The sequence below is a fragment of the Parasteatoda tepidariorum genome, chromosome 7, assembly GCF_982258835.1.
Source record: "Parasteatoda tepidariorum strain Cologne lab strain chromosome 7, Ptep-v5.0, whole genome shotgun sequence".
Classification (NCBI taxonomy): domain Eukaryota; kingdom Metazoa; phylum Arthropoda; class Arachnida; order Araneae; family Theridiidae; genus Parasteatoda; species Parasteatoda tepidariorum.
The window spans coordinates 44,175,126-44,187,715 of NC_141761.1; the positions used below are offsets into that span (position 1 = coordinate 44,175,126).

A 12,590-nucleotide genomic window follows, 5' to 3' on the forward strand; every position below is an offset into this window, starting at 1 on the left:
CTCTAAGCTTAAAAAAATACATCATTATAAATCAGATAATAACGAATTACTTTTTGTGTATGTTAAAAAACGTTTTTTCATTCAGTCCTTGTTGAGAACAGATAATAAATTGAATAAAGCATCATATATTAGCATCTTAGATCTAAAGATGATTTCTTAAAACTTGCCAAGCAGACACACACACATATATAATGATATTATATTCCCATCTTTATAATCAAAAATCTTATACTAAAATACACATTTATAAACACATTTTAAAATGAAATAATCAATAACATGAAAGGGAAAAAATGAAATGGCACTCAGCATTTTTCTGCACACATACACAAAATTGGGATAATTTAAAATTAATGTAAAATGTTACTAAAAATATTAAGTAATTAAATAATTAATTTCAGTTTTAAAAGAATGAAAAAAATAAAAAAGTATATAGGGTTTAAAATAACAATAAATAGATTATATAAAATTACAGATGAACAATTCCTTTAAATTGATGAAAACAATTACATTTTTTTAATATTTCAAACACAATAAATTAGTGTAGAATGAGAATTTTGAAAGAAAAAAAAGAGCTTACTTTTTTCTCTTGTTGAAATATTTGATCAGCTTCTTCTTTTTCTTTTTTATACTGTTCTTCCAGAGCAACTAATCTGTAAATATACTACAGTTAATACTCAAACAATTTATAATCTTGGCACTTTAATAGATATTTAAAAGTAATAACCATTTTTACATTAAACTATTTACAAAAGCTTTCTTTTTTTATCACAGTATATAAAATAAACACACGGCACAAGCAGCAAAAATAAACAGTGCAAACTGCAGAGTGTAAGGAAAGGAAAACTGATGTAGTCATACATATTAAGTACATTTAATGAAACTGATTTTAATGATACATTAGCTATATCATCATATATATTGCTGATAAAACTAAAAAACAAAAATTTAAGAAAGGAAAAAAAAAAAAAAAAAAGCTAAATGACAACATTATTTGCTGTAATCATTTTCACTAAAAAATAAATAAATAAAGGTTATCAGAACTATACAAAACTTTGCTGAAACAAAATAATTGAAAAAAATATATATATATTTAAATTGACTTTTAATGATACCTTTAAAGTCTCATTTTATATAGAATGTGGGAAAGTAAATGCTAGACTTTCATAACTCAAGAGATTAGAAAAGAAATATTTTATCCACATATTCATATAAAAAATGTTAATATGAATTAGCATAAATCATTGTTTATTTTCTTCTTCTCGACTTTCTAAATGCTTCTTTTTTAAATGTTTATTTTCTCCAAGTAGAATTTCAATATATTTCTAGACCAATGTTTCTTTTTCTTTTTTTAAGAAAAAAAAAAAAAACAACTAAAATAAATTTGGAAACATAAATACATCTCAGTTTTTTTAGTTATTTGCCCATCTAGTAGTTACCATTATTTAACAGTCTATATATTTTTCCATTCAAAAAATATATAATTTAATGCTACACCTGTGATCTGAATTTAAAAATAGTGTGTTTCTTACACTAGAAAGAAAAAAACAGTAATAACAATGTCCTTAAAAGTTTCTCCTGTTTGTGCACATTTGGGATGGCATAGCTTCGACTTTACAGACACTTAATTTTTTGAAATATATAATACAAATAAAATTTTATATATATATAGCTGGAAACAAACATGAAAAAATATATGCTTATAGATTCTGCATGCATTTATTTAATCAGCATAAAATGAATTATTTCAAACACCTAAACATATTGTTAATATAGGTTTTATAACTTTACATGGAATGCAAAAAAACAAGAAAAAAAAAAACTTTAAAATCGTTTATAGTAGATAATTTTGATGCATACATTATTTATATTGCTTACATTAAAGCCATTGCCTTCAGATTCATCCTTGGAATTTATTACAAATGTTACTTTAATATGCATCGATTGATTGATTGAATGTAGAGGTTTTATGGCACAAGATCCAAAGGAGGATATGCTGCGCCAAACACTTTAATATGCATCAATAACTAATGAAACACACACATATAAAATCTGAGCAAGTGACTTATGATGGTGATCAAAAGCGAATCTGTATCAATGTATCTAAAAAAGATCTTTGACTTACATAGTGAAAGAAAAATAAATAAAACTCACTTTTTTTCCATTTCGATTTTAAGATCAATACCTTGCTTTTCAAGTAACTCTAGCTGAGCAAATGTCCAATCTACCGGGTCCGGACCTGAATAGTTCAAAATAGAATCCTTAGGTATAATACCTAAGTTAAAAGATTGATCAATACCCTTCTTCAAAGAAACACATCAATACACATTCATGAACAGTGTGAAAAAAATTGCCTTGAATAATTTTTGATCTAATGATTGGATTTTCATCAATTAAGAGGAGAGACTTCAAATATGCTAATCAATTAGCCCAGAGGATATTTCAAGTTATGAGATCAGACATAATAATGCATTTTCTCTGAATAAACATACCTTTTTTACAGGCAGATTATAATTCCTGACCCCCAAAATATGCAAAGGATAGACACAATCTGGTAAATATAGTTCGAATAATTTTGTCAAGAGAGCAGTCAAAAGTTTGGACCCCTCAATGTTAATTTTATTTTTTGTGCATTTTGCTACATCGCAAAAACGTTTTAAGCAAACAAAATAATTCTTGCACACTACTATAAAATTTGGTTATCCACAAAAACTATTCCCCACAAAAAATAATTTTTAATAATTATTTTTTAGTATTTTATTTAAAAATAGCTGAAAAAAAATTTGTATTTTAAGAAATACAAATTTTTACATCATTTTAAAGAATGTAACTTTTATACCTGTGATTGGTCAAATACAAAAATAGCTGAAAATTTTACGTGAATTTAATCATATGAAATTATCAAGTCATATGTTACACAATCTTCAGGGAAACACAAATATTAAGTAGTTACACACTTTTGAATTACATTTATTTTATTAATTCTTGATTCAATTAACTTTCTTATAATTCTAGATAAATGTTTTAAAAGAACATAAAATTGATAAGGAGATTATTAAAGAAAAGGAATATAAAATAGCATAGACCTTACACACAGGGTCATATATATTCATTGATTGCAATTAACTTCTGAGTTTAGAAAATTAAAAATTGTAATTAAATTTTTGATGAATGAAAAGAAATTGATACATTACTTTTTTTAAAATTTCACTTCATGATATTTTAATACTTAAAATATAAATGAATAAAAATAATCAAAATTATAAGACATTATTTTAGGAAATAATATCTAATCAATAAATATAAAAATATAGTTTCAGAAATATGATAAAAAGAATTTGAAAACAATAATTTTTTTAATTATCTGAATAAACATAGAACTTAAAGATACAGATACGTTTTGAATTATTAGTAGGCTAGATAGATAACTGACTCTTATAGCTTCTTATTTCAAACTCTTTAAAATAAAAAACATGAATACAAATTATGATGTATGATTATTAAAAAGCATTAATATTAATAGCGAAACTTAATTTCTAATCACATAAATGCATTTTGCAATGTTTGATTTTAAAATAGCGAGAAAAAGAAACAGGGTATTCGATTTTTTAATAACAATAGGCGATTTTTAAATCATTCAAATCACAACATTTGGTCTTTAAATTGAAGCGATGTGGAATAATGATGCATAATTTTAAAATGTATGAATACAACAAGGAGAAATTTTAAAAACTACGTGAATAGAATTCCCCAAATGTTGTTGTTAATTTACGTCGCACTAGAGCTGCACAATGGGTTATTGGGGACGGTCTGGGAAACATATCTGAGGATGATCCGAAGACATGCCATCACAATTTTGATCCTCTACGGAGGGGATGGCACCCCCGCTTCGGTAGCCCGATGACCTGCACGCGAAGTCGAGCACTTTAAGGTAGAACAGTTTAACGAGGACCAATATCGCACACCCTCGGTCCCTACGCAGGCTGATCCAAGTGGTCACCCACCCGCACACTGACCGCAGCCAGTGATGCTTGACTTCGGTTATCTGCTGGGAACCGTGTCTTAACGATTAGTCCACTGCGGAACTGATGTGATTTTATAAAGCTAGAAAGTTTTTTAAAGAACATATAAAGTTTTAAATCACACTGAATAAAAATCGTGATGTTTTATTCTAAAATTGCGTAAATATGTATATTGATCCGTTATTTTTATATGAAATCCGGTTGATATGGAAAATCGAATATTTACTCATAAACCGATATTAAATTGCGACGGGAAATTTCCAAACCATTTCAACATGAAAAGCAAAAAATATGATTGGTAAAACGAGAAATTATGTTGAGCAAATCATGTGAATATTAAGTGCAAATTGTAATTTGTGTCGATTTTGTATTTTGTATTCAATTCGGATCAATTCAATTCGTAAATACGTGTATTGATCCGTTATTTTTATGTGAAATGCGGTTGATGTGGAAAATCGAATATTTACTTGCAAACTGATATTGAATTGCGACGGGAAATTTCTAAACCATGGCCTATTCAAAAGCTTTTTTTTGCTATCTAAAATTAGATTACTTAAAAGGATGTAAAAATTCAATAACCTTGCTATTCAAAATTTTTTAGACTATTATTAAAAATTATTATTTTTGCGTAGACGTATCTTTGAATATACAGATTTTATATGAAAACTTTTCAATTCGCTCAAAAAGTTCTCGAGACATGCAAAATTAATATTAAGGGATCCACACTTTCGCTGCTCTCCTGACCACACTATTAGGACCATATTTCCCAGAGTGCTTCTATCACCGATATTTTGGGGGTCAGGAATCATAAGACATTGAAAAAAAGGTATGTTTACTCAGAGAAAGTATGTTTTTGTGTATGATTTGTCTGTAAATTAGTATGTTACAAGTCATCCCCTCCAACCATTAAGATAGAGTTCTAGTATGTGAAAATTTGATATTTAGATCAAAAGTTATTTAGGGTGATTCTTCTTTCTTCACATGCTGTACTACAATACTGATCTATAATATTATTGTAACATAATATCATGACCAATAATATACTTACTGTTATTTGAAGTTTCAATATAAGATTTTCTACATTCACGAGCTGCAATATAGAATTTTATAGGAGTTTAGATTTAATAAAGATCAATTTAAGGCAGTGAGAAATGGTTAAATGATGAATGTACCTTGTTCAGGATTCTGAAACCTAAAGACATGATATTTGCCAAGAATAACTCGAGAGCCAGTTTGAAGGACAGCTTCATCTGATACTTCTCTACCATTTACATAGCACATAGAATTTGGGCAAGCTTTCAATGCTACTATACCTGAATTAACAAAATTGAATTTTGAAATGAGGTACAGAATTTTTTAAAAATTAAAACACAAATTCTTTGCAAAAAATATTACTGCAAAATATAACAACAGAATATCAAAATGCAAAGAATATGCATAATTTTAAAGTAATTACTTTTTTTAATGTCCTTTCAAATAGCACATAATTTTAAAACAAGCCTTATTGTTATAATTTTTATGATTTTTTTATACAATAAAAAATTATAAATTACTGCCACATAATTTACAGACAATCATCAATGCAATTTTCTTAACTTGCCTTATTTCTGGCTACTGTTGATAAGTAGATGACTTTTAAAGTGAATTTTTAAGTTTAAATATGTATTCTTTTAACCACATAATTTTAAGAATACACTGAGCTCTTGAATCAAGCATACAGCAATAACCAAGCATCAATACTTGATAATCGAATTTAAAAAAAAAAAACTCTCCTGATTAGTTCAGTAGTATAAGCAAGATTGCATAAGCAAGATATCATGACTATTTCATATTAATAGAAGGGGAAAACTGTCCATAAGACTCAGCTAAGATACAAATCAAGTTGAGTGTTGAGATTAAAATGATTATTTAAGCTGTAATAATTTAACTGAGCTTAAAATTTATAAAATATCTTTAATTGAAAGTGTGGGTCATTTAAAAGATTTTATCAAATGTATTTTGATTTTTAGCATATTATTTATTAATAAATAACTCCTAATTTAAGAAACAAAACTTTGTGAACCTCTGTGTTATGAAAATAAAAAAGAAGGGTCTCAATGCCATTATTTTAACCAGAAAAAAAAATGCGAGATGAACATATTTCATGTTACACAATACTGTAGTTCCATCACACACAAACATCGAAATTTTTCTTAAAATTAAACATTTTAAAATATTCCCTTTGATGCAATAATTATTTATAATTACAGAAAAAGTATAAATTTTTGTTTCGTTGTAAAGTATGTTGATCCTTTTATTTTTATACATCACAATAAAAGGTTATGCAATGAAAGTGTTTAAATTAATTAAGAATTGTATTAATATTAAAAATACTAGTGTCTTAAGTTAATTTGTTTGAGCAATTAGGATTAACATGCATTTATTAGACGTTGACCAATAAAAAAGATATTACTGTAATTATAATAATGCATAAAAAAGATATTTACTAGCAGAAAATATTGTGAAAAAAAGCTGTAATTTAAATGGCATTCAATGTGAAATCCATAATAGTACAAAATTATGTGGGGCACATTAAGGTGTGCTGCAACACAGAAAAACAAATATTATAATAAATGCAACAGGGTATCAAGAAAATTTTGGGGAAACTGCCTGTACTTGTTTCGTTACAGGAAAAAGATAAAATCATAAACATTTAATCGTATGATGAACACACACTTTGTAATATTATTTCAGGAAGAATCCATTTATTCTTCAGAAAAAAAAATCAGAGACAGTTCTATCAATTCAGCTTCAAGTATACGGAAAATTAGATGAGTAAATTTATAGAAATATCGATTGTAACGAATTAACATAATAAAGGAGAGCTCAATCAATGAGATGGAAATATCATTCTTTGTATCATTATAAGGGCTCATTACCCTAAACAGTATCATTCTCATCAAGAAACAGATTTCAGAGTTTCTGGAGTGTTTGACTTTAAACAAAAGAACCTTTGGCACCAAAATATCTTGAAAGAGAGTAAGTAAAAAGTAAAAGTTTATCTGGAAGTAAATATGTATATCTGGAAAGTAAAAGTATATCTGGAGTACTGAAAAAAGATAGTTGCTTCACAATTTAAAGCAGTGTTTCAGTAGTGCTACAAATGTAATTTAATATCCAATTATTTTGCTATAACACATTTTTTGAGACCGAAAATAGTTAAATGACAAGCATTTCATGAACAAGGCAAGCTCTAACCAGATTAGTGTTGAACTACTTATAAGTGGTTCAGTTGAGTATTTATTTACGTATGATAAATATTTGTTTACATTATTTTATAAAAATAGATATGAGAAAAAAACGACATCTATAAGAAAATGTTAAAAAACAACAACAAACAAACTAGACTAATGTAATATAATATTACGTAACGTAATATAATTTAAATAGTGCAAACTGTCATACCTCCAAAGTTCTCAAACATACAATGTTCATTAAGAATATGGGAACCGGTAAGTTTGATGTCTTGTGGTACATTAGCATCAGGTCTTCCAACTCTGTATTAAAAAAAGCATAATTAAAAGTCTTTTCAATATTTTTTTCTTTATGCTTTCAATTACCAATACAAAGCTCTTTTTAGCTTTATGTAAATTCTTAACGATTAAGAAGAAATGAAAATAAAGAGAGATTAAAAAAAATAATTACCTAGTGATGCCATCTTTAATGTAGTAAATTAAGCACTCAGACATTAATGGATCTTCATTCAAATTAACAAGATGAGGAGTCTACAACAATAATAAATATATTGACTCTATTTATCTGAACAAAACTATTTTTTCAACAAAAAATTAAATTTTGCAAATTTAAAATACAGTACAGAACCCATTATCCGGAGGTGTATAATGGAGGTGTTAAGTGCCAAAAATTGAATCTGAAATATTACTTTAAAAAAGTTATATTTTTATTGCTATTCAGTACATTTGTTGATATCTATCTACTATACATATACAGTACAGAACCCGCTATCCGGAAATCAGGAAACCGGAAAACCAAAAAACCGGAACGAAATTCGATAAATTTTCCCATTATTTTTTTTAAAAAAAAAATGTTTTTTTCCTCATAAGATTTTAGGATTTTTCTTTCTTTTTTGAAAGATGTTAACCTTATCATAATTTTGGAAATAATCATTAATGTATTACTTCATCGTTTTTTCTTCTTTGTAAGATTATTTTCAAAATTTTTTTTTTAGTTGGGTTTAACAATAAAAACGGCTTTTTGTAGCGATTCAGAAAACCGGAAAAATCAGTTATCCGGAATAGCGATGGTCCCGATCGTTCCGGATAATTGGCTCCCTACCAGTACAGAACACGTTATCTGGAAATCGGAAAACCGGAACGAAATTCGATAAATTTTCCCGCCATTTTTAAAAAAGATATTTTTTTTTCCTCATACGATTTTACTTTCTTTTTTGAAAGATGTTAACCTTACCATCATTTTGGAAATAATCATTAGGGTATTACTTAATCGTTTTTTCTCCTTTTTAAGACTATTTCCAAAAATTTTTTTTTTTCAGTTGGGTTTAACAATAAAAAAAACGGCTTTTTGAAGAGATTCAGAAAACCGGAAAAATCAGTTATCCGGAATAAGGATGGCCCCAATCGTTCCGGATAATCGGTTCCCCACTGTAATAAGAACATATAAAAACGATTAACAAAATGTAATCTAATAAAAAAGCAAACAATGGAAGATGGATCACTCTTTGTTTATTCTATTGAGGTAGTGCTTCAACACAAGAAAGCAATTTAATGAAATTACTATTTGAAACCTAAATTTAAAGCAGTTGAATTTGATTCCTTAACCCTAGAAGTTTGAGTCCCTGAGCTAAATTGTACTGAAGTTTTTCTGCTATGCACCACTTTCCGAATGAATAGCAAGGGGAAAACCAGTTTTTCGATGCAGGAAAACCTCACCAACACTCAGAGAATTAATGATACAAAAGTTTATACATGCAATAGCTTGACAATAATTTTTGTAAAGGTTTCAAATAGTTTAAGAAATATATTTATGCAAAACATATTAAAATTAGATATGAAATCAGTATAGATAAGTGCTGAAATTTAAAATGCATAGTTAAAAATGTCACTGAATTAGCTATTTTGTGAATTGAAAGTTTAGTGAAAAGTGTTATATTGATTTTATAAACAGTATAAACAACCTATAGAAAGTGGATAAAGATAGTGGGAAAGGAGGTAAAATTAATAGTTGTTTAGTTGACTGCCAAGTTTAAAGTTTCACTAATCTTTTGTACTTGTTTGCTTCGTATGGAGGATAAGAATTTTATTTAATTGAAGCTTTTGCTTTTTTTTTGGAGGAAAAATTCTCGCAATATAGCAAAATCGCGAGAATTTTCTTTTTTTTTTGCTTTTCCTTAAACTAAGATTTTCCCCTCTAAATCTTGTCAAAATCAGAGGAGGCACAGACTTACTTGATTGAGAAAGCAATTCTTTACATAAACTAGTTCCACTTGATAATGATTTACAAAAAACTAGTTCTTAAGCCTTGTGCGTATTTCCGATATGTCAGTTGTATCTTAATATTGTTTCATTGACAAATTATAAATAAATATGTTCTGCTTTTAAAAATTTGATTGTATTTTGGCCATACTGTCACTAGGGTTATTGTAAGATATTTTTAGTAACTGGGTATAATTTAAGTTTGTACGATATATATCAAGCTCATTAAAAATGCAAAAAAAACCGAGCAAACTTCTTAAAAATTTCAAATCAAATTAAAAAATTCTAACCTTTTTAGGGGAAAATACTCCAACCGTATCACCATCTTCTCGCAAAGCCACACCCATTTCTGCAAATACTGCTTCTCTGAAAATCATATAACATGATAAGTAGAAAATAAATGGCAAATTAGAAGTATTACAAATAAATTATTTACAATTTGAAACTATATGAAAAGTTACAAAGCAATTTATTAAACACAAAAGTTCACTATTAGATAGAGAAAGAGTATTAAAAAAAGTATTTAAGTAAGATAGAGTATTAAAATAATTATATCAAGTTTTTTTGTCACTCAGTAGTAACTGAATTTGAAAAAAAAAAAGACTATATGAAAGGATCTTTTTTGTTACTGGTAGGCATTGTTTACTTTTCACATAAAACGTATACTCTACATTTATTACTTATTCATATCATGGAAAAAAGATGGCTTTATAACTTAATTTAGTTGGATTAGATGTCGTTAATTCACTTTCACACTATCAGTAATATTTTTAATTGGTTGAACTAAATTCAATAGAACAATAACAAAATAATAATCTGGAAATTTTAAAGTTAAGTTTTTAGTTTCCTACATAAAAATGTTAAAGTTTTGATAAACTAGTTTAATTAAGTAATAGGGTTACTAAAACATTAATAAAATAATAAGATGGAAATGTTATGCTAAGTTTTAAAGTTTCCTATGTAAATATGATAATGCTTTAATAGCTACATAATAGGGTTAATTAGTAGGCTGATTAATGCTTTTCTAACTTGTAGTTTTAAATTGTACAATAATTGCATAAAGAAATTTCATGCGTAAAATGTAAAGAAGAACAGAAAAGTTAAAAATAAGGGAAATAATTATATTTCCTTTATTTTAACTGTTTTTTTTTTAAAAAAAAAATTTGTTTTAGTCCTTATTATACTTGAATAAATAATACCTTTGCAAACGAATTGCTTCAGTTTTTTTTAGCTTCTCTTCCCAGGTTTCATTTAACTCAGCAATCAGTTTCTCAGATTCTTGTAGTTGTTCTATTACATCCTCACCATTTGAAACTGTTCTTTGTTTTTTCTTATTATGAGAATTTTTATTGTTTTCATCTAAAAATAATATATTCAGAAAGTAATATTTTAATGTTTAGTTAAAGATCTATTAGTAAGAAAACAATTCAATTGAAGTTAAAAATAATATTGCTTTTAAAATAAAAGAAATACATATGATAAACTAGAAAATAATTAATATTCACAGTATTTCTTTTTTGAGAAATGAAATAAAAATATGAATACATATAATAACTTTTTTTATGAAAAATGAAAGACATATAATAACTTTTTTACATAAGTTCATTTAACTCAATAAAATTGCATATACTTTAAAAATGCCTAAAAACTAATATAAGAAATAAAATCACTGCAATTCTTTCAACTACACACATAGCTGCCAATATATTCAATATGTTATGTCCATATTTTAAAGACAGAGTTTTAATGGAAGGCAAATATTGCCAAACTTTTCGGTTGTATTATAAATTTGGAAAGAATTAGATCTTTAATGGGTTTGTTGAAATCCAGAAAAAAATTCAGCTCAATCGCTATTTTTTTAAAGAAAGAGGAATTTTGGCAACTATGAACAGCTTGCAAAAAATATTTAAGCCATACCAATCAGTCAGAATAATACATAGCTAAGCAAAGCCAAAATTAAAGTCAAACTGGCAATTTGCAACGCTGATACACAGCAAAAAATCACTTACAATTCAAATTGAAATTGTTCATTCCATCGACAGCTTTAAAAGCAAAGAAGAAAATCATTGTAGAAGGTTACTTTCAGTTAAAGAACTTTAACAAGACAGATAGAACTAAAATTACGACTTCCAAAAATGAAAATCATGGGCGCCGATGGAGGTTTTTTATTAGGTTATTAATTAGTTATAGGAGGTTGTTAATTAGTTATGATCAGTACTAATAAATAGTTTCACATTTCAATGCAGTAGGGCAGAATAGAACTATAAATCGGCGCCCATGTTATCAATAAAATCAGAAATATGCAAGACTTTCTAATATTAGTAACAAAAAATATTATACAAAATTAATTAAATATTTTAAAATTCAGGTAGGTTTCATTAAAAAAAATAAACAAAAAAAAACGTACAAAAAAACGTGCAAAAAAATTGTGTCAAAAAACAAACATACCATCTGCATCAATTCCACCAGCTCTTAACATGGCCTTCAGCCTTTCAATTTCATCCTTCAATTCACGTATGAGTTTAGCATTAGCATCTTCGTTAACAACAGCTTTACAAACAATTTGTTTAGCCCTATCAGCATACCTAAATAAATGAAAAAAATTAGTTTTATTTTTATGGAAAAAATAAAATATTTATTTTATTTTTATGGTATTATAAATTTTATGTCTTTGAAATAAATGTGATGATCTAAGAAAAAATGCATTAAAGTCATTTGCTTAGTTATATTTTCTGAAAAATCTAAATTGTTGACATAATTTATAAATAAATATTTTTAAAATTGATGTTATATTCAAATTTATATAAACTGAATGCTAAGGTAATTTTAAAATTCTGAACATTTCTTCTATTATCATAGTTTGATGAGTTGCTTTTTTGATAATGCAACAGAATTTTTGTCCCCTAACTTCAAATCCCATCTGTAAGTTGATTTTTTTAAAAAAAATATAATATAAAAAAAGAAGAAAGTTACTGAAAAATTACATTTTCACTAACTGAATTTTTAAAATTTTTTTTAACCTTTAAATAGTTAAAATTCGAAATTTGAATGAAAGTTGGCTAGCTTTTTATTTACT

The 12,590-nt window shown here is 26.6% G+C and overlaps 1 protein-coding gene across 14 annotated transcripts in view; it reads right to left on the reverse strand.

The window, feature by feature from the left end:
• unc-104 (kinesin family member unc-104) overlaps nt 1-12,590 on the reverse strand; it is an 85,390-nt gene that overhangs the window by 25,722 nt on the left and 47,078 nt on the right. For 6 of the 14 annotated variants that reach the window (XM_087167765.1, XM_087167763.1, XM_087167755.1 and 3 more), the window contains exons 11-20: nt 11,963-12,099; nt 11,524-11,556; nt 10,714-10,873; nt 9,805-9,880; nt 7,707-7,786; nt 7,467-7,558; nt 5,195-5,335; nt 5,071-5,112; nt 2,155-2,275; nt 581-653 (exon numbers count right to left, since the gene is read on the reverse strand). In XM_087167765.1, the coding sequence (XP_087023891.1) occupies nt 581-653; nt 2,155-2,275; nt 5,071-5,112; nt 5,195-5,335; nt 7,467-7,558; nt 7,707-7,786; nt 9,805-9,880; nt 10,714-10,873; nt 11,524-11,556; nt 11,963-12,099 (955 nt within the window). The remainder of the gene's footprint in view (nt 1-580; nt 654-2,154; nt 2,276-5,070; nt 5,113-5,194; nt 5,336-7,466; nt 7,559-7,706; nt 7,787-9,804; nt 9,881-10,713; nt 10,874-11,523; nt 11,557-11,962; nt 12,100-12,590) is intronic. The other 8 variants (XM_087167766.1, XM_087167756.1, XM_087167767.1 and 5 more) reach the window with 3 other exon arrangements.